The sequence below is a fragment of the Phaenicophaeus curvirostris genome, chromosome 20 (genome assembly GCF_032191515.1).
Source record: "Phaenicophaeus curvirostris isolate KB17595 chromosome 20, BPBGC_Pcur_1.0, whole genome shotgun sequence".
NCBI lineage: Eukaryota > Metazoa > Chordata > Aves > Cuculiformes > Cuculidae > Phaenicophaeus > Phaenicophaeus curvirostris.
This window is the reverse complement of record NC_091411.1, coordinates 2,018,377-2,038,366: the sequence shown is the minus strand read 5'-3', so window position 1 is coordinate 2,038,366 and position 19,990 is coordinate 2,018,377. Positions and strand designations below refer to the sequence as shown.

Sequence of the window (19,990 nt, the reverse complement as noted above, 5' to 3'; positions counted from 1 at the left end):
CAGTTTCTATTTGAAGCCAGGTTTTATGCTGAGCAATTGGGCAGGGGCAAGGTGCAGAGAAATGAAAGCTTCCTGCATTTGCCCTCCCGTGGCAAAGGAGCGAGGAACCGCTTCCCCTCCTTGGCAGCTTCTGCTGAATTCCTCTGCCTGTTTGTTCTCAAAATAATACAGGTCAGGTGTTGTTTTTTTTCTTTTCTTTTCTCTGTCAGTAAAACAAGGGTCTTGACAAATGTCTTGGGGGATAATCAGGTATTTACAGGAACTGTCATGCTGTGCTGCTGCTGGAAGCCAACATCAAAAAATAAATATCATTTAATTAATAAGCTCAATGCTGCTTCAATCAGGAGGAGAAATGAGCCTAAATCAACACAGCATCCATCCTCTCCAAACTCAGCAGGAGAAAACACACTTGCCTCAGCTAATGGGGTGATGCCTAGAGTCTACTCTGGCACAGATGCCTTGTGGCCAGGAGCGTGTGCCGATCCTTGCGGCTGCCTCTGCAGCAGAGCAGTGCTGCTATTTCTGTATTCCCCCTCTGGAAAGGAAATATTTCAGTGATTTGCATGGAGAAGCCGTGTTAGAAATCAATGTTGGAGCCAGGCTGTCAGGTTTTCCTTTTTAATGGCTTATCAGAACTTTCCTTACACTTGCAAGAATCTTGAGTGGAAACCTTGTACATGCTCAATAAACCCTCATTTTGTGGTATTTCTCTCTGTTGATCTTTAGCTTGATCTTGCATTGCTATTTATCATCCTTTCCACCCCTCTTTGATTGCAGCAAGGGAGAGACCTGTTGTCTGTGAGGTTCACAGAGTGATGGTTCCTTTGGTGTCTGCGACCATTTCTGTAAATGCCACGCGCCTGTGTTTCCAAAGGTGTGGGCAGTGTGGGGGTGAAAGAGGGGATGCTCACTGAGCACAGGAGGCAGCTGCTTTCCCACTTAACAGGGTGACTCTGGTATCTCTCTTCAGATTACCATCCCTCGAGGAAACGATGGGTTTGGCTTCACAATCTGCTGCGACTCCCCAGTCCGTGTGCAGGCGGTGGACTCTGGTAAGAGACCAGATCGTGGGTATCCGTCTTGATTTGAATGAATGACTCTGCTCCTTTCTGCTTCCCAAGAACATGTTGCGATTCAGACGCTCCCGTGCCTTGCAGGACTCTGGTTGTCTCCAAAAAAGCTTCACTTAATGAATTCTCTGCTGCCTCTAATGAAGGCAGAGACCACTGGGTTAGCTTGGTGTCACTGCTTTGTGTGTTGTAGTAACTTGCAGAGATTTTGTTCCCTTCCCTCTCCAAATTGAGAACTGTTGGGACACCATTGGGAAACATCTGTGGAGGGATGTCAGATGGGGGCGCAGAGGGGAGCAGGATGGGGGGAGCCCATGGGTAGGTCCTCTTGGTGTGGAGCTGTGCGATGGACTTAATGTCTCTGTTGTACCCTGGTGCCCCCCGCAGCACTAGGAAACACGGGAAGTTTGTGCAATAGCTCTGAGAGAGCGTTCATTCCTTAGTCCCAGGCACTCTGTGCATGCGTGCATGTTGGAAGGTGAAGTTCCAGGCTCAGCGAGCTCCACTTCATCTTCAGGTGGGGAAGATGAACGCTTATGCTCTCAGCTGTCTGTCCAGCAGGCACCTGGCATTTATTTCCTCTCTCCATAGGTGGTCCAGCAGAAAAGGCTGGTCTGCAGCAGCTCGACACGGTGCTGCAGCTCAACGAACAGCCCGTGGAGCACTGGAAATGTGTGGACCTGGCACACGAAATCCGGTGAGTGTTCATCAGGGCAGGGCTGTGGGAGAGACAGTCTTAGGGAGCCCAGAGTAGGGGGCAGAAGCTTGGAATGCCTACAGGAAGGGGAAAGCTTTGGGGGAGAAAGGACTCTCTGGAGTGGAAAAAGAAAGGATGCAGGGGCTGGGGAGGAAAGGGCAGAGGCATTAGTGAGAGGAAGGACTGCGAGGCTCATGGTTGTCTGAATGGTGCGAGGTGCCTTGCTCTCTACTGTTCCACCTCTGACATTCCCCATGCCACCTCTTTCAGGAACTGTCCCACAGAGATCATCCTCCTGGTCTGGAGGCTCGTCCCGCAGGTCAAGTCCGGACAGGAAGGCATGATCCGCAGATCATCCTGCAAGTCAGCCTACGACCTGCAGTCTCCACCCAACAAGCGGGAGAAGAACAGCACGGTGCCTCCGCGGCCTGAGCAGCGCCGGAGCTGCCACATCCTGTATGACGGGAGCGACGGGCTGGTGCTGAACGGCTGGGAGAGGTACACGGAGATCGGCAAGCGGAGCCAGAACACCATGCCACCCCTGTCCCGGGTCCCCTCCACTGCGGACCAGAACTACATCATCTTAGCACCTTTAAACCCGGGGAGCCAGGTAGGGCTGCTTTCCAGCTCCACGCTCAAGTTCCTGCTTGTGGCTGTTGGCTGTGCCTGCTGGACCCTCTCTTGACCTGTGCTTTAGCGCTGTTGAGCCTCATTTCTATATGTTTGCTAGAGCAAGTTCCATTCTTACAAACCAGAGCTGTATCCCTTGCTGGACAATTCCACTAATTACCTAAAACATTTACCACTCGGTCTGTGGAGCCAGGGTGAACAACCTGCTGCCTCATCTCAGGGCTCACTCAAGGGTTACGGATATGGGATGTGTGGACCCATATCCATGCATGGACCACAGTGCAAGTCATTGCTCTTATTTTCTGCTGGCAACAGGGCGAAAAGGATTTTCCCCTCTCTGGAGTGGTTGGCTTTGCCGGGTTTGACATGCTCAAGTTTGCAGTTGGTTGTTGTAAAGTCTACCTCAAACCTGCTTTAAGTGACTCTGTCCTTTCTGGGTTGTGTCTTACAGCTGCTGAGGCCTCTCTATCAAGAGAACAACACTACTGTGGGTAAGTAGCCAATGTGCTGAAAGCGATGCTGAGAGCGTGCAGTAGAGCTAGACATAGTCCTTCAGGCACTATTGAATCCTTACCCCTAGCCCTGGAATGGTGCTATGGAGTCCTTTGGGTTTTAAGGGTGGTGGCAGAAGCTTGGGGCTTTTTTTAGTGTAATCTTCCTGCTCTGTGTGTCAAACATTAAAGCAAGAACCCTACTGCCAAGCCCAGAGGAGGACGCAGCTCCTGGTGTCCCTGGATGAGCCTCATGGTGAGAAGGTCTCTATGGGAGCTCACAGAGCAGCTGAAGGGAGGCTGGGGGCAGGGACTTTCCATCAGGGGTGTAATGAAAGCATGAAGTGTGAAAGCGCTAAGTATTTTTGTTGTGCCAGTTCCCCAGATGTGTCCGTGGGGCTGTCCATGACGAGTTTCCCTTCTTGTGCGTGTTGCCTTGCTGGGGGTGCTAACGCTGTGGCCCCTGCTTTGATGCTCAGTCTATTTCTACGGCGATGGGGATGGCTGTGGCTCGGGTTTGTACCAACAGCAGTGTGCATTAAAGTCCACATCTGGTGAATTTCCTGGGCTGCTAGAAGGTCTCTGGCAGTCTCTACCAGCTCTCCTGAAAACCTCTTTGAAGCACAAACTTTCTGCACCAGGTATGTGTGGTCCTCCTGGAGAACTGGATATAGCTGAGCTTGCAGGAAGCGTGGGATGAGGTGTCCGGCAGGGCACTGAGTGAGTCCTAGGCTGTGAGAGGGGCAGCAGAGACCAACACAAGGTCTCACTAAACTGCGTACCAACTGTCCTTTGAGGTGGGAAACTGGGGACAGAAGCAATCCAAGAACAGTGAGGCCTGGCGGTACTCCTTAAGGTGTTCACTGGGGGCTATGGAACTTGCAATTACAATGTCATCCCACCAAGCTCCTGCAGAACCATCTCTTGCCAATTAATTGATTCAGGAGTTTTGGGAGGCCACTCTTGCACCCCGGGCTGTTAGAATGCCCTCAGGATTAGCTGCTTGTCTCTACCAGAGCTGACCTGCTAAGCACGATCTTGCAGGGGTGTCTCTAGATGAGCCGTCCCTCTCTGGTGCGGGCACAGCTATCAGCATGATTTCCAGCTAGAAATTTTTGTGCTGCCTGTAAAGATGGGGCAGTGTCTGTACGTGGCAAAGTGTGGAGCTGGCAAAGCCGTGGTGGGGATGCTGGGGAGCAGTGTGGGTCCAAGGCTCTTGTGCCTTGGATGCTTCCAGCCCAGGAGCTCTGTGGCCAGAAGAATTTTCTGCAGCTCAGCTGCTGGCGCGGGGGGTTTGTACCATGGGTGATTGCAACTCTTTCCTGCTGTTTGTGGATCCTGTGGAGGACCATGAGGAATTGGGGTTGTTTATCTTGGAGGAGAGAAGATTTTGAGAAGACCTTATTGTGGCCTTTCAATACATAATGGGGGCTGATAAGAAAGACAGGAAAAAGCTTTTTAGCAGGGGCTGTAATAATTGGACAAGGGGTAATGGATTTAAGCTAGAAAGAGGAGACATTTAGACTAGATCTTGGGAAGAAATGTTTTCCTATGCATGTGGTAAGGCCCTGGCCCAGGCTGTCAAGAGCAGTGGTGGCTGCCCCATCCCTGGAGGGGTTCAAGGTCAAGTTGGATGGGGCTTGGAGCCCCTGATCCAGTGGGAGGTGTCCCTGCCCATGGCAGGGGTGGAACTGGATGACCTTCTTGGTTGCTTTCAACTCAAACCATTTTACGATTCTGTGCGTTGTTCTTACAGCAGGGTGGAATTTGAAAGACTTGGGCTTCTTCCCATAACATTTTTTTTAGTGATTCAGTTTATTTAATGTCAGCTCTTCAAAGGGAAGGATGCAGTAGTTAACCTCAGCGGTGATTAGGTGTGGTGGTGTGGAGCTGACCACCAGTCACAGTGCCAGGAGCTTGAGCTTCAGGCAGGCTGGATGCTGTGCCAGCGTGCAGGTGATGAATTCCTCTGATACAATGAAGTGATGTGGGGATATGAGGAAAAGCAGCTCCTGAGCAGTCCAGACAGTTTCTATCTCTCCTCTGTTGGGTTGCCCTTGTGTTTTGACTTTATCTGGCAGTGCAACCATGAAAAAAAGGAAAAGAGAAAATGTCAGGGTTATTGCACTTAGAGGTCAGGAGGGCTTCCTCCTGCAAAGGAGTAAACAGCAGGTCTGGATGGCCACCAGCGCACGGGCTGGCTCTGCCAGCATTTATCTGAAAGTAAATGCACTATTTCCTAATACTTAATGGAATATGTAATGTTGGGTAGGTTCCTCTATTTGCTTTGGACAAGACCTTATCTAATCTGAGCCAGGTTCAGAAGTGTTTTTGGCTCATTTCAGCTTGGGAAGGTTCTGGGTATTTGTTACAGCGCAAAGGCAGAAGCTGCTGTGCAGAAAGCTTCTGTGGTGGCCTGGGCTGGGTGGGTAGACAGAGGGATGCTCTGGACAGAGGGATGCTGGGGGGTTCTCTGCTGGGACACCCCTCTGGTAAGTGTCTGCAGGAGGGTTTGCTCCTGAGATAATGCTGTGTGGAAGGATCCTGGGCCAGCGCTCTGATTTTTCACCTGGATACGTTAAAATCCAAGTGACATGTTCAGCTTGCTGGACTCATGCTGGTTTGGTTCATCAGCTTCAAAGGGGAGGGAGAAAATACTTCATTTTGTCGTTGAGGCTTCTTTTGAAGAAGGTATGAATTTTTGGTTAGAGACACATTCAATTCCTGTTGGAGTTGTTGCCTGCAAATTTTAGGACAGAGTGCAGGTTGCTGGTGCCCAGGGGGACGTGGTCTGGAGTTAAGGGCTCTTGGAGAACATAGACCTGTCCCACCTTCTGTCCACAGCGTGGCAGGTCAAGAAGCACTTGGCTAATCCCTCAGACACAAGATGTGCCTGTTGGGGTTGCTCAGGGACAGGAGTTGGACTCGATGATCCTTGTGGGTCCCTTCCAACTCAGGACGTTCTATGAGGTCCTGCTGCTGCTGTGCTGGAGAGACATGCACTGTGGGCCTGGGGACACCAGGGATGGCCCAACTGTATCCTGGGGTCACCAGAGGCCCTTTAGCCTCATGGATTAGTGTCATGGGTGGGAAATATTTTCCAACTGCTGCCTGGGTGGCACCGTGCTGTCCCAGTGCACCTGAGAGCAGAGCAGCACAGCGGGCAGCACCTTGGCAGCTCCTTTCTGTTCTGGTCCTGTGTGTTGGTCTCATCCTGGCTCCATGGGATGGTTTTGGAGAGGAGGATGCCTAAAGACAGCCTTAGCGCTGCTGCTTCCAATAGATCATAGAATCATTAGGTTGGAAAAGACCTTTGAGATCATCAGTTCCAGCCGTACCTGTCTAATACTAAATCATGTCCCCAAGTGCCCTATCTACCCACCTTTTAAACCCCCCCCAGGATTGAGGACTCCACCACTACCCTGGGCAGCCTCTGCCAGTGCTTGAGTACCCTTTCTGTAAAGAATTTTTTCCTAATGTCCAATCTAAATTTCCCCTGACTCAGCTTGGGGCCATTCCTGCTTGCCCTGTCACTTGGGAGAAAAGACCAATACCCACCTCTCTACAAGCTCCTTTTAGTTAGTTGTAGAGAGTGATGAAGTCTCCCCTCAGCCTCTTCTCCAGGCTAAACAACCCCAGGTCCCTCAGCTGCTCCTCGTAAGACTTGTTCTCCAGCCCCTTCACCAGTCTCGTCCTTCTTGTCTGGACGCACTCCAGGGCCTCAATATCTTTCATGTAGCGAGGGGTCCAAAACTTAACCCAGGATTTATTAATACCTGGATGTATTTATTTATCTGTTCATCCTCTGGGCTTGGATGGAAAGGGCTTAGTAATCCTAGGGGAAGGAAAGACTTGCTCACACAGCAGCTAGCATGGAACAATGATAATTGTTAATAATAATCAATAACGCTTTCAGTCACAGGATTATCAATTGTATGAGTGATTCTGGGACTGCTTTGCTGTGCCACCTTGCATCTCCTGGCCTCTAGTGATGCACTGGTGGGTGTGGAGTGGCCGCAGCACCTGGTGTTGGCTTGTTGGGAAAAGTCTTAGCTTGGCTGGACCAGCAGAGGTGGGAGGCTGCAAAGGAAAGCTTTGCAACCCCTCCTCTGAGTGAGGATAACTGCTTTCTGTGATGAAGAGGGACAGAGTGAAAAACCAGTCCGGCTGCTCAGAGTTTTTCCAGCACTGAAACATAATGCTGAAAACCGGTGGATGATGTTGTGGCAGCCTCATGCAAAATGAGGTCATGCTTATAAATACACCCCCACGCCTGAGTAACTGTCACATCCCTGGGAAGGATTTGGAGGGGCATGGATTGATCCCATGCACATGAATATGTTTATTGCTTCTGTCCCTTTCTCTGACACCTCCAATCTTAGTATCTTCTAAAAACTGTGATTTACCCGACACCCAGCACCCCATGACATGAAATCCCCACACTGTGCCGGTTCCCGTGCCCAGAATCCAGAGCAGGCAAGGCTTGCGCAGATAAAAATGTACCGAGATCTAAATTTCCAGTGTTTTTTCCCCCACTCTGAGTTACTCACAGATAGTTTTCCCCTCCCTGGAAAGGGAACGGTCATAGTTCAGTGGTGTGGGCAGGTATTCCCCGGTGGTGGGAACCTCCTTGATGCTCCTGTGATTCCAGAATGACCATTTAAAGTTGTGTTTGGGGTTCTGGATTTGTCTTTTCGTACTTTCAAGGCTACACAGGGAGATGCATGGAGCAGTGCTGCAGCTCTTCCTCCAAAGCAGCCTATTTATACACCACACAGAAAGCAGTGAACACCCAACCAGAGGCAGAGCTCGCTGTGACTGCCATGGGCTTTTCATAGAATCGTAGAATAACCAAGTTGGAAGAGACCCACCGGATCATCGACTCCAACCATTCCTATCAAACACTAAACCATGTCCCTCAGCACCTCATCCACCTGTCCCTTGAACACCTCCAGGGAAAGTGACTCATCTATGTGCAGACATAGATGTGTTTGTGCTGCTGGTGTGAGCCAGTTAAATCCTTGGTCCAGCAAGTGAGCAGCTCTTGATTGAACAGAAATGTCAAGGGACATCTCATTTTGAAGTCAGTGCTGTTAGTGCGTGAATCCCTGGGAAACTTTGATAGCAGAACGATGAATGTCCCCACAGGTCTGCGGTTCCAGTACTTCCCCTTGGGCTTTATGTGTTTTCCTCCAGCCTGCCAGAGCAGGAACCGAGCAGGCTGCGTGCAGTGCCCATGCAGGAGCGCTCTGCTGATTCTCTGCTTCTGCTGTCGCTCTAGGAAATGCGTGTAAAGGGAAATCACACACGGGGTCTGGGAGGAAATCCAGGCTGATGAAGACTGTGCAGACAATGAAGAGCCATGGGAACTACCAGAACTGTACCATAGTGCGGCCGCACATCCCACACTCCAGCTACGGCACCTATGTGACGCTGGCTCCCAAGGTGCTGGTGTTCCCTGTCTTTGTGCAGGTAAGTGCAGCTGGAAGTGAGGTGCCACCTATCCAGTGCAACCAGTGCCCAGCAGGCTGTGGCAGTGCTTGTCATGCAAGGTGGATGCGTGGATCCCATCATCCTCAGCTCTCTTCTCTGGAGCTGGCTGCACTCAGCAGCTGGGTGCTTTCTCAAAGGGAACTGTGTCCTGCCCAAGAGATTCTCTGTTGGAGTTTTCACCCTTTCTAGCTTTCAAATCTGGTCCTTGGGTGCTTGCTTGAGTCAGGAGAAGGTGTCCCAGGTTCTGGCTTTGACAACCAGCTTTGTGTAATTGAAGATCAACGTGGTATCTTCCTGTGGATTCTTTGTGCTGTTAATTATAGTGTGCAAACAAAGGTTTTTTTTGGTTTAAATGGTGGCCAGCACTAAAACCATGGATGAGGATCCAGAGCAGTAGTGACAGAGCAGTAGAGAGAGAATTCTCTCACTCCCCAGATCCATAAATGATTTTCTTAAAGTTTAGCCCTGCATTCAGTGGTAGGAGCTCTAATCCTACCTCTGGGTCTTCCATTTTGTACTTCCTACAGCCTGAGCCACAGCAAACCTCAGCAGGTCCTGTCTGTTGAAGTACATGACTGATGAATGCCTTCATCTCTGAGGTTGTGGGTACCACTCATCCTCCCCTGCTCACAGCAACGACAACTGATCATAGAATCATAGAGTGGTTTGGGTGGGAAAGGACCTTAGAGATCATCCAGTTCCAACCCCACACCAGCCTGATATCTCAGACTGGAGATTTCCTATGGGTGTAAACCCATGACGCGTGGTGTCTGTCACCAGCTGGGACCAGTGCACTACTTGGGGGTGAACATGGGGCTAGGCTGGTGCTGGAGTGCTCACTTCCATCCTCCTCACTGGTGCACGTATGCTCCTCTTCTCCAGAGTTAAATGGAGAGCTGAGCATGCAGCGTGGCGTGCGAAAGGGTAGCCTTCTTGAAGCCACTTTGACTTGCTGTGACAGCAATCCATAAAGTCACATAACAAATATTCTTGTCTGAGGGATGCAAGAACCTAACGTGCTGCTGTTGTGGTTGTGTTTCCTGCTAAAGAGCACCCAAGCCCACGCCGTGCAGAACAGTTCACGTACAGAGGCGAGCGGCTGATTGTCTTTTTATAGATGGCTTTGACGTAGGTGTTAAGTGTAAAGCTTTTTTTATCATGTTGCTGGACTGCAGACTTTGTGTCCGTCTGAGCACAGTGTGGGGTGGCTTCTGGAATGGGTTACAGCTTGAGGTGAAGACAAAGCAGATTTGGTGGGTGGAAAGTTTTTCTGGCAAACCGCACTGCCAGTGGAAGGTTTGACTGGTTGTCTTGTTCTTTTTTTTTCCCCTTTCACACGTAGCCCCTAGATCTTTGCAACCCAGCCCGGACTCTGCTTCTGTCAGAGGAGCTGCTGCTTCACGAGAGCAGAAGCAGAACGATACAGGTAAGGCTCTTCCCATGCTCTCTGAGTTTTTTAATCATGCTCTTCTGCAGTTTTATGTCAATAATTGAGATGGGAAATGTTGTCTTGCGCTGTACTTATATTAACATGATATTTGGAAAAACCTGCAGTCAGTTTATCAAGGGATAAACTAAACATCAAACCTCTTCTCTGCTAGAAATCAACTGTTTTTCTTGCCTTCCTTCATGCTCACAAAGAAGAATCTCTGCATGGTGAATGGGTGCCGGTCACAGCCCAGCACCTGAGGCCACCGGCAGGCTTGGAAAGAGGTGATTTAAGAATGTTTTGTGCCAGGTTAGAGAATCAGATGGAGAATGTAGTTCCTGAAACAGGGCACATGTCTCGTCCGTATTCCTCTCCTTTTTCTTCCTTCAGCTTTTCTGTGGTGTTATCCAAGTGCTGTTAAAAGACTAGCTGAGCTTTGGCTCCATGTGACCCCGTGTGACAGCGATCATCATCCAGACTGCCAGAGTTTGGATGTGTTGGTTACGTTTGCTGCTGGCTTCACTTGCTTCCAACTGCAAAGCCCTGAAATTCAGGACAGAGGAAGCAGAGACTGGGAGAGCCCAATCCTGCATTGCTCGCTCGTGCTAGGGGAACCCGCTCTTTCTTTTGGGGTGTTTTCAGAGGATCTCACTGCTGTACAGAGTAAGTGTGGTTTGGATTTAGTTGGGGTGAACAATGTGTCACCCTCACAGAGCCACCAAGGAAATTGTTACTCGACAAATCCTAGTTTCTGGGTAGCACCTGCTGGGTGGCCGGCAGCAGAATCCCAGAGATGTGTCACATCGCTGGCCTGTGCAAAACACTAGAAAACTGGGTCATGTTAAGTGACACTTCTCTATTTGCAGTTTTCGATATGTAATTCACCCCTTGCTTTGACCTTTCACAGAACCATTGAATGGTTTGGGTTGGAAGAGACCTCAAAACCCATTCAGTCCCACCCCCTGCCATGGGCAGGGACACCTCCCACTGGATCAGGGGCTCCAAGCCCCATCCAACCTGGCCTTGAACACCTCCCGGGATGGGGCAGCCACCACTTTTCTGGGCAACCTGGGCCAATGTCTCCCCAACTTCAATCACTTCTTTTTTTTTCTCTGCCAATGTACATGAAAAATTGCACAATCAATTGGGAAACTTGGCACTGATATGTAAGCAAAACTCTTGTCCTGCCTGTCCTGCTGTTCTTTGCTGCTCAGGGTCTTCTGGGCAAGTGCTTGAATGGAAATCAGGTAAATGCCTGGCTGTGTAGCACAGGTGAGCTGCGATGGCTTGGAAATATGGGGCCAGCCTTAAGTTGGGATGGTGGCTTGGAGCTGCTTGCTTTCAGATCAGACCCAGAGGTCTGTAATAGCCACTAAACGTGCAATAATTATGAATAACTAATGCTGTTTGCAGCCTGTGTGGAGTATGTGTGTATGGAGGTGTTCATGGTTAGACAGTGGAGAGCCTCTGGACAAGTGTGTTTGGAGGAGATGTGCTGTTCCATCTCCAAATGGCCACATTCAGGGACCCAACTGTGGGCAGGATCAGAGGGAGGATATCTCAGGGAAAGGATTCTGTTTGCTTATGATGCCCTAATGATGAGTGTGAGGCCGGAAGAGGGTTTCCCAGTTAGAGCTGCTGCCAGTAAAGGGCAGGATGCTGTATGCTGGCCAGGAATATGAGACAGCGTTTGGGAATGATGGTTCCTTAAGGCTGTGGTGTCTGTGCAAGCCTGGCAGAGGGGCAAGGCATGAGGTTGTGACTAAGTGAAAAAATAGCAGCAGTGGATGGGAACAAGCATGTGGCAGAGTCTGCTTTTGAAGGCAGGAGTCTTGCTTGGTGTGAACCCAGTGCGGTGCTGAGCCCCGTATTGCTGGGAGCTGACGGTTGCAGGTAGCAACATCAAGACGTTGGCTGAGTCGCTGGAGAGGCACTTTCTCATGCCTGCAGCATGTCACAGGGTCACGGCAGGCTTTGCAGAGGCTCCTCTTCTCCAGCAGCCAAGAAGTGTCTGCCTTGGTCCTGATGGCCTGTGAGATGAGAGAATCTGAACTTGTGAAGCAGCAAGACCTAAAATGGCCTGGACACAATGGAGCATCTCCTGATACAAAAGGGCTTTGGCTTCTCGTTTTGCTGGATTTGAGTTCCCTCCCTCTCCAGCCTTCCCTGCTGCCTGAGCAGAGGTCGTCTTGTTCCTAATCAGTCCTTTCTTCCTTACTCCATGTGGTTTTCCATTTTCCCAATGCTCTTCCCACCCAGCCTCTCTCAAACTGGACCATTGCTTCTGGGGTTTGCAGGACTCTTCTGTATGTCATTCTGCTTTGGCTCAGTGGCTCGAGAGATGAGAGTGGCTCAGGTGCTGGGACAGGAGATAGAGGTGCTGGTTCATTTTTCTTTTCAAAAAACCCAAGATCTTTTCCCCTTGGCAGTTCCCTCATCAGCCACTGCATCCTCTCTCTGAGCAAACTCTCTCCCATCTCCTGAAGGAGTCAACCTATCTCTCTGGAGGCTGGCCAGGGTCTGTCCTTTCCCTGACCTTACCTCTGGAGCAATCCTTATTCAGGCCTTAATCACATCCTGTCTAGACTTTGTTGCAATTCCCACATTTATGGTCTTCTGAAATTCCTCCAGCCCGCGTAGTGCCAGAGAAACCAGCGTGATGCAGGCGATTGCACATGAGGTGTTGAACATGGACTTTGTCCTTGTCAGTCCATCTCTAGCGCACCTGGAGGCAACATTTCAAAGCCCTGAGGTACCTTCGCAGTGTAGGCCATGCTCACCCCCTTCTTAGCTCTCTCTTCTGCCATCCTGCACATCAGGATGGTCCTACCTGGAACTCTGTAAGCCCTCAGTTCAGCCAGGAGCCTGGAGAGAATGGTATGGCATGCCAAGGTTTTATAATCTTCTCTGCAGAGCTTTTCTCTCTCATCCCAAGTGTTGCACTGCACGTTCTCTGTACTCCTGGCCTGGGACAGAGTTGCCAGCTCCATGTTTCAATGGGTGGCTGAGTCTGGTCAGCACAGTGTGTCGACCAAAGCCCTACTTTATAGCAGAGACATTTCAAAACCTTGTTTTCAGCCTTTTTTGAATACTTTCATTTGGATGAGAATACCAGAAACCTGCACTTCCCTCCTTGCTTGACCACAGTAGTCCCACCTACTCTGTCCCTTCTTCACTATCTCTTAATGTTCTGCTTTTCCTCACTGTTTACACCATTCATCCATCTGCACAGCCACTCTGTTTGAGGGTAGGTGTGTGACCCCTAGAGGTCTTCAAGTGCCTGATGTTCGTGGTAGAAGATGATCTGATTCATGTAAACTAAGGCGAGGTTCAAGGTCGACAGCTGAAGCCTTTACCATCGATCTCCTTTTGGCCGGTGTGGTTGTGTATCTTCATCAAAGTCTATCTAAGTGTATAAACTCCTTTAGTCTATACATTCCTTTCCAATAATCTTGGCAGAAGAAATGGTGTGAGGTGGTGAAAGGCAGTAAATGCACTGTGGGCTAAAAGACTGCTGGGATGTATTGTTGAACATGCATTTCATGTGGATACAAGCAGAAGTTAAAGTCATAGAAACAGAATTGTGGAATGGTTTGTGTTGGAAGGGACCTTAAAGCCCATCCACCTCCAACCCCCTGCGTGGGCAGGGACACCTTCCATTGGATCAGGTTGCTCACGGCCCCATCTTGAGGAGGATTAAGAAAGATTCATCCATTTAGCTGAACTGAAGGAATAGGGACGCATGAACTTTGTAGATACAACCTTCATGCTGGCATCACCGGAGTTTCTCTTTGGGTTTGCACCCAACTCTCTGGAGAAGAATCCAGTCCTGGTAAATAGAAACTGGTTTTGGCTCAGTCCTGGGGGTGGATACCTGTCTTAAGAGCTCCCCACCCAGCTGCAGGCAGCGTTCTCTGGCCAGCAATGCAGGGGCTCATCAATCACCATGATGATCTTTGGCATCTGAAAGCTCTATCATAAAAAACCTGCCTCTGCTTCCTTCTGTTTCCCCAGCTCCTTTTGTTTTGCCAGGCACAGCTATGAGACTTTCACTGGAGGGAGAGAGGGTGATGTCCTGGAAAGCATCCACTGGCTTGGGTTTTTCCTGCTGAGCCCTGGGACAAGCAGGCAGGTTTGCACTGATCCGTTGTGCTAGTGTCCCTGCAGCTGCAACCAGCACCCTCCTCCCTGCTGTAAACCAAGGGGCAGTGGCTCCCCATGCATGAGGGGAGCAGAGGGCAGCAGAGGGTGAGCTTAGGAGGAGAGTTAACTCTTCTTAAGCTTGAATATACTTTGACTGCAAGGCTGAATTTCTGGGCACCTCTTCATAATGTTTTTGTGACCATATTTTGCTTTACAAGGTGTGGTCATTGCTTCTTCCTTCCTGCAGCACCACTCTGTAGCAGTCCCAGCGTTATCTCCTGTTCTCATCTTGGGGAAGCACTCTGACCCACTGCTTTTCACCTTCTCTTTCATTTTCTCTTGTTTTCTTTTCAGAAACCCTTTAGATGTGCCCTTCCTCCTGTAACCAGGCTTGTCCAGTCACTGTAGTTGGTTAAATCTGTCAGCTCTTCTGTGGCCAAGCCACCCAGATGAACAGTGTCTGAGACATCAGTGTCAGCCTCTATAAACACTTTCTTTCCCTGTGTAGAATCTATTCACCCCTAAAAGGTCTGTGTGGTCACTGCCGTGTGGCCTTGAGCACTCTAGTAGTAACATGGGTGCGCCTGTCTCTGTCTTCAGAGAAGTCCTTCTACCACGCTGGTGTTTTATTTTTGATTTTGGGGTAGGAAATTGGTTTTGGGGAACACAGAAAGATGCAGCAGGGTGAAGATACAGCAGGATGAAGGATGGGAATTCTGCCCCTCAACTCTGCTCTTGTGAGACTCCACCTGGAGACCTGTGTCTGGTTCTGGAATCCACAGCATAAGGACATGGATCTGTTGGAATGAGTCCAGAGGAGGCCACAGGGGTGGTCAGAGGGTTGGAGCACCTCTGCTATGAGGACAGGCTGGAAGAGTTGAGGTTGTTCAGCCTGGAGAAGAGAAGGCTCCGGGGACACCGTAGACCAGTTTCCAGTACTGAAAGGGGCTCCAGAAAAGCTGGGGAGGGCTCTTTACAAGGGCTTGGAGTGATAGGATGAGGGGGAATGGCTTTAAATTGGAAGAGCAAAGATTCAGATTAGACATAGGGAAGAAATTCCTCAAAATGAGGGCGGTGAGTCTCTGGCACAGGTTGCATGGAAAGTTGTGGCTGCCCCATCCCTGGAGGTGTTCAAGGCAAGGTTGGATGGGGCTTGGAGCAACCTGCTCCAGTGGGAGGTGTCCCTGGACATGGCGGGGGGTGGGACTGGGTGAGCTTTAAGTTCTCTTCCAGCCTGAACTGTTCCATGATACCCTGGCTCTGCCAGGAGCAGCTCTGGTGGATTCTGTATCTTGCCTGGATGAATTCAGGTGCAGTGTTCCTTTGTTTGCTCTTGCTTTTATGAACCGTGTGATTGTTCGTGGTTGGTACCGGGTCTGTTTGCTGTAAGAGACGTGTTGCAGCTTGTTGGTGCTGTGACAGCAGCCCTAGGCAGAGCTCCAGATTACTCATTCAGGCTCTCCCCTCTTATACCTGCTGGTTGCTGCCTTAGGGTCATCCATGGACTGAGTTTCCTGTGCTCAGCTCTGCAGGTGGGGGAAATGCTCTGCTCCATAGAGCTGGTCCTGCTCCCGCTGCCGCGAGCAGAGTCTGCTGGAGCCCTGGGCCTTGCAGCACTGGGATGCTCTTGACAGGCTCTGGCTGTGTAGGTGGAAGGGACACCCTCATTTTCTTCCTCCAGAGCCTGGAGGAGCAAAGAGAACTCTATAACCCACTTGGTGTGGAGCTACTCTAAAATCAAATGTCTTCCTGGAAGCCCCATCTCATAGAGATGCCTTTACATAAGCCACGCTGGCTATGCTTTTATCTTCTCTGCATCCTGCATTCAATGAGTCCTGTCTTTCCATTAAAGCACAATTTTACTTCTCATACATTTCTGTTCCCATGATTCCCTATTTAATTCTTCTTGGATTTAAGTGATTTTTTTTCCTTGGTGATCCTTCCATCCTTTTTTCTCTCCTTTATATTTCTGTGTGTATTAGCTTTTCATTTTCTTTCCCCCAGTTCCAGCAGGACTGCTTACTGATCGTGATTTTATCTCCTTCATTTTGCTGAGCTGCTATTCTCAAAATCCCTGAACGTCTTTTCTTTGAGTCTGAGGGATCTGGGAAGGCATCAGACTCATCCCAGAAAAGTTGCCTTTTTGAACAAGATGGGCATAGGAGAAAATGCTTATATTTCAGTATGTGTTTCGTTATTCCTTGTATTAATAATGAGGTCAGAAGTAACGAAGAGGGTGAATGTGGGCACTGGGCCAACAGCGTATTGAGAGCAGAGGAAGGGATTTTCCAAACAACACAGAGAAAAACAGACACTCCCTGTTTTTATTGTCAATTAAACCACACCGGTAGCTTTGTGCTTTTTAAAATTCCCACAAAAATGAATTTGCACAGCAAGGAGAAATCTTGTGGCCTTGATTTGGGTTTCAAAGCCAATTACTGCTGCCCTGATGCGAGACTCACCACTGCATGATGAACTGTTACCCAGCTTGTCCTCCTCCTGACATGTGTCTGTCGGCTGCTGGGCATGAACACTATTTGTACTGGCAACGCGTCCCCGTAAACAGTGACTCAGTCCCTGTCTAGAGCAAAGTCACCTTTAGAAGGGTGCCTTGGTGCAGCTCCCAGTAAGCCCCTGGGATGCTAGGTTGTTTTCTGCTTTTCTGAAAGCCCACAAGTTCTTCATTTTAGTGCCTAGGTGCTGCAAAGCAGCATTCCCTTTGCTGTGGGAGGGTTTTGGGAACATCCCAAGGTGCGGTTAAAAACAGCCACAAGCTGACATAGAATCATAGAATGGTGTGAGTTGGAAGAGACCTTAACGATTATCTGATTTCACCCCCCTGCCTAGGTAGGGACACCTCCCACTGGATCAGGCTGCCCAAGGCCCATCCAACCTGGCCTAGAACGCCTCCAGGGATGGGGCAGCCATCACTTTTCTTGGCAACCTGTTCCACTGCCTCACCACTCTCATAGTGAAGAAATTCCTCCTTATGTCTAGTCTAAATCTGCCCCTCTCCAATTTAAAGCCATTCCCCCTCGTCCTATCACTCCAAACCTCTATAAACAGTTACTCCCCAGGTTTCCTTTAGCCCCTTCAGGTACCAGAAGGTCGCTATAAGGTCTCCCCTCAGCCTTCTCTTCTTCAGGCTGAACAACCCCAACTCTCTCAGCCTGTCATGCTGCCTCCTGTGCTCAGAGTGGTGTCAAGTTTGGCAGCATGCAGCAGGTTCAGCATCCACTATGCCCAGTGGTGTCTTCCAGCTGCTTCCTGACATCTTTGGAGTTCTGCTATGTGGCCCCAGCTTGTGCTGGAGAACAGGACAGTCTTAAACCTTGGCTACTGGCACAATGATCGCACCAAGCTACTCACCCCTGGTAGGCTTCTGGGTCAATGATCTCCAGTACAGAGGAAAAGCTCATTCTTCTTGCTTTAAAGATCTGTTCTAATCTGTTCTGTTTGAACTAGGGACCTTGGGTAAGAGCCAGAAACAGAACAAAACGTATATTTTAAGTTGTCAGCATGTACCACTGCTCTGCAGTATCTCCCAGCTCCTAGGACGCTTGAGTCACTGCTCAAGCACAGTGCTGGGCAGGCGCTTGGTTCGGTGTTTGCTTTCCACCCATCAGCGTGGTTTAAAGGTGTGAAGTTTGTTCTCCTCAACTGCTCTCATGGCTTCTGCTGTTGTAAAAAGTGTTGTTGTCTCAAGGAGTGCAAAATGGGACATGCAGAGTGAGAACACTGGGGAGCTCCTTTGTGAGCGTGTTCAGGGAGATCACATTTGCTTTTAAGTCACAACTTCTCCGGTGTGCTGGGATTAGTCGGCAACTTATTCCCTCCTCCTTCTCCTCTGATTTATAACTTATGTAAATGGGAAGTGACACAAGAGAGCAGAGAGGGTGTGTTTGCGTGGCATTAAACTGTCGGGCAGGTTTATCCCTCCTGTCAGGAGACTGCACGAGCCTCGGTAGGTGGCTACCAAGGCAGGGAAGCCTTGTCCGAATCTTCCATGGAGCCCCCCGAAGGGGTGCAGCAGCAATCGGCTCCGTAGGGAAGGGATGGCTGGGCTGCCTGTCATGGCTGGTGTGTCTCCCCTTTCCAGGACCCTGTCTCAATGCCAAGAGGGGAATTCCTTATAGCTTCTTCTTTGCTGCTTTTGTGCTTCCAGGTGACTCTCTTTGTCTACTCTGACCTGCTGCTCTTCACCAAGGAGGATGAGCCTGGGCGCTGCAACGTGTTGAGGAACCCTCTCTACCTGCAGAATGTCAAGCTCCAGGAGGGTGAGTGTCTGCAGCAGAAGCAGGAGCCACTTGGGATGTTTTCTGGGCTGCTAGCTATAAAAACTTCTGCCCAGCCCCACTATTTCATTGCTTCCAGTAGGTACCAGTACTGTCCAGCTGGTGCTACCAGATCATCCTTCCTTGAGGTGCAGGGCCAGCATCACCCTTCCCTTCCTTGCATTCATGCAGTCTTGAGGAGCTCCATCTCCTGGGATGCCTCAGGGGCACTCGGGTAGCACCACTTTCCAGGGCTTTCCGGCTGCATCTCCTGGGGATTTTGGGCTGGCGTTCCCCAGGGTCTCGCTCTGACAAGACCCAGGGTCTTGTTTCCCTTGCTGGTGTTGCGGTGCCTGCAGTGGGACTTGCCGACGGACTTGCTGAGAAAGGGAAGTGAAGTCTTGAGGTTTCCCCTGTGGTGCCTCGAGAGAGCTCAGAGGTTGTCTGTGAGGCTGGCCGAGCCCTACTGACCCTTACTTTGCTACTTCTCCCTTCAGACGCCCACATTGTCCCCTGCTCTAGCGTCCCTGCCACGTGCAGAACCCATCGGCAAGGAAAGAGCAAACGCTGGCTGTGCACTCTTCACCTTAGCTGGGCTTTCACATCCAGCTGAGGGCTCAGGGAGGGCTTCTAGGGTAGGTGGATGGCTTAAAATAATTTATTTCAAGTTGAAATACTGAAGCTGTACAAGAGAGGGCCTTTAGCTACTCAGAGTCAAAAGGGAACAGATGAATTGCTCTACCACATCCTATTTGCTATGGTGGAGCCGCTTGTTGGCCCCAGGCCCAGTCCCATCGTGTTCCTTCTTTGGTGTGGTTGCTTTTTGGGTACAGGCATGTTTTGTGTACAGCCACCCAACTGCGTTAGCGTGGGGCTGGTGTCCCAGCTCCAGCCTGAGCCCAGACAGCGAGTGTCACTGGACCAGCACCCCACGTGGGAAATTGTGATTACACATGAGGAAAAGCTTCTCTGTGGTAAGGTTGATCAACTATTAAGTTGCGCAGAGAGGTTGTGGGTCTTCATCTCATCTTCTTGGGGCCCACGGAGTTTCTCTCAGCCTGGAGAAGAGGAGGCTCCAGGCAGATCTTAGAGCAGCTTCCAGTGCTGAAAGGGGCTCCAAGAAAGCTGGGGACGGGATCTTGATCAAGGAGTGCAGAGATAGTTTGAAGGGGAACAATTTTCAGCTGAAAGAGGGGAGATTGAGACGAGATCTTAAGAAGAAAAGTTTTGCTGTGAGGGTGGGGAGGCCCTGGCCCAGGTTGCCCAGAGCAGTGGTGGCTGGCCCATCCCTGGAGGGTTTCAAGGCCAGGTGGGAGGTGTCCCTGCCCATGGCAGGCAAGTTGGAACTAGATGGGCTTTGAGATCCATTCCATCCCAACCCATGATTCTATGATCCCTGGAGGTGTCCAGGACTTGACTGGGCACAGTCCTGAATGGCCTGATCCTGGATGCTTTGGACAGAGGTTTGGACTAGAGACCAACAGAGAGGCCCCTTCCAGTCTGAATTAGTCTGTAACTGTATGAGCTGATGTCATTATGAAGTCCTGTGGCCCTGACACACAAGGACTTAAACCGGATCTGGGCTACTTCTCCAAAGAGATTATTTTCTGGATGAGTTTTGCCACATCTCAGCCACTTTCCCGAGCCAAGCTTTGAGCTCTGTGGATGAGCTACGTCTCTCCACCTTCCCAGGCTGTTGAAAGCCTCAGTGCTGGGGATCCACGGTGCCGTGCCAGACACCACTGACTGCCTGTCAGTTGTTG

The 19,990-nt window shown here is 50.2% G+C and overlaps 1 protein-coding gene across 6 annotated transcripts in view; it reads left to right on the top strand.

Moving 5' to 3' along the window:
• Positions 1–19,990, top strand: part of RGS3 (regulator of G protein signaling 3) — a 96,095-nt gene that overhangs the window by 29,203 nt on the left and 46,902 nt on the right. For 5 of the 6 annotated variants that reach the window (XM_069873060.1, XM_069873058.1, XM_069873061.1 and 2 more), the window contains 7 exons: positions 971–1,052; positions 1,662–1,767; positions 2,038–2,377; positions 2,849–2,888; positions 8,170–8,360; positions 9,724–9,807; positions 18,119–18,230. In XM_069873060.1, coding sequence (XP_069729161.1) covers positions 971–1,052; positions 1,662–1,767; positions 2,038–2,377; positions 2,849–2,888; positions 8,170–8,360; positions 9,724–9,807; positions 18,119–18,230 — 955 coding nt within the window. Of the gene's footprint in view, positions 1–970; positions 1,053–1,661; positions 1,768–2,037; positions 2,378–2,848; positions 2,889–8,169; positions 8,361–9,576; positions 9,615–9,723; positions 9,808–18,118; positions 18,231–19,990 lie in introns of those variants that run through there. The other variant, XM_069873065.1, reaches the window with a different exon arrangement.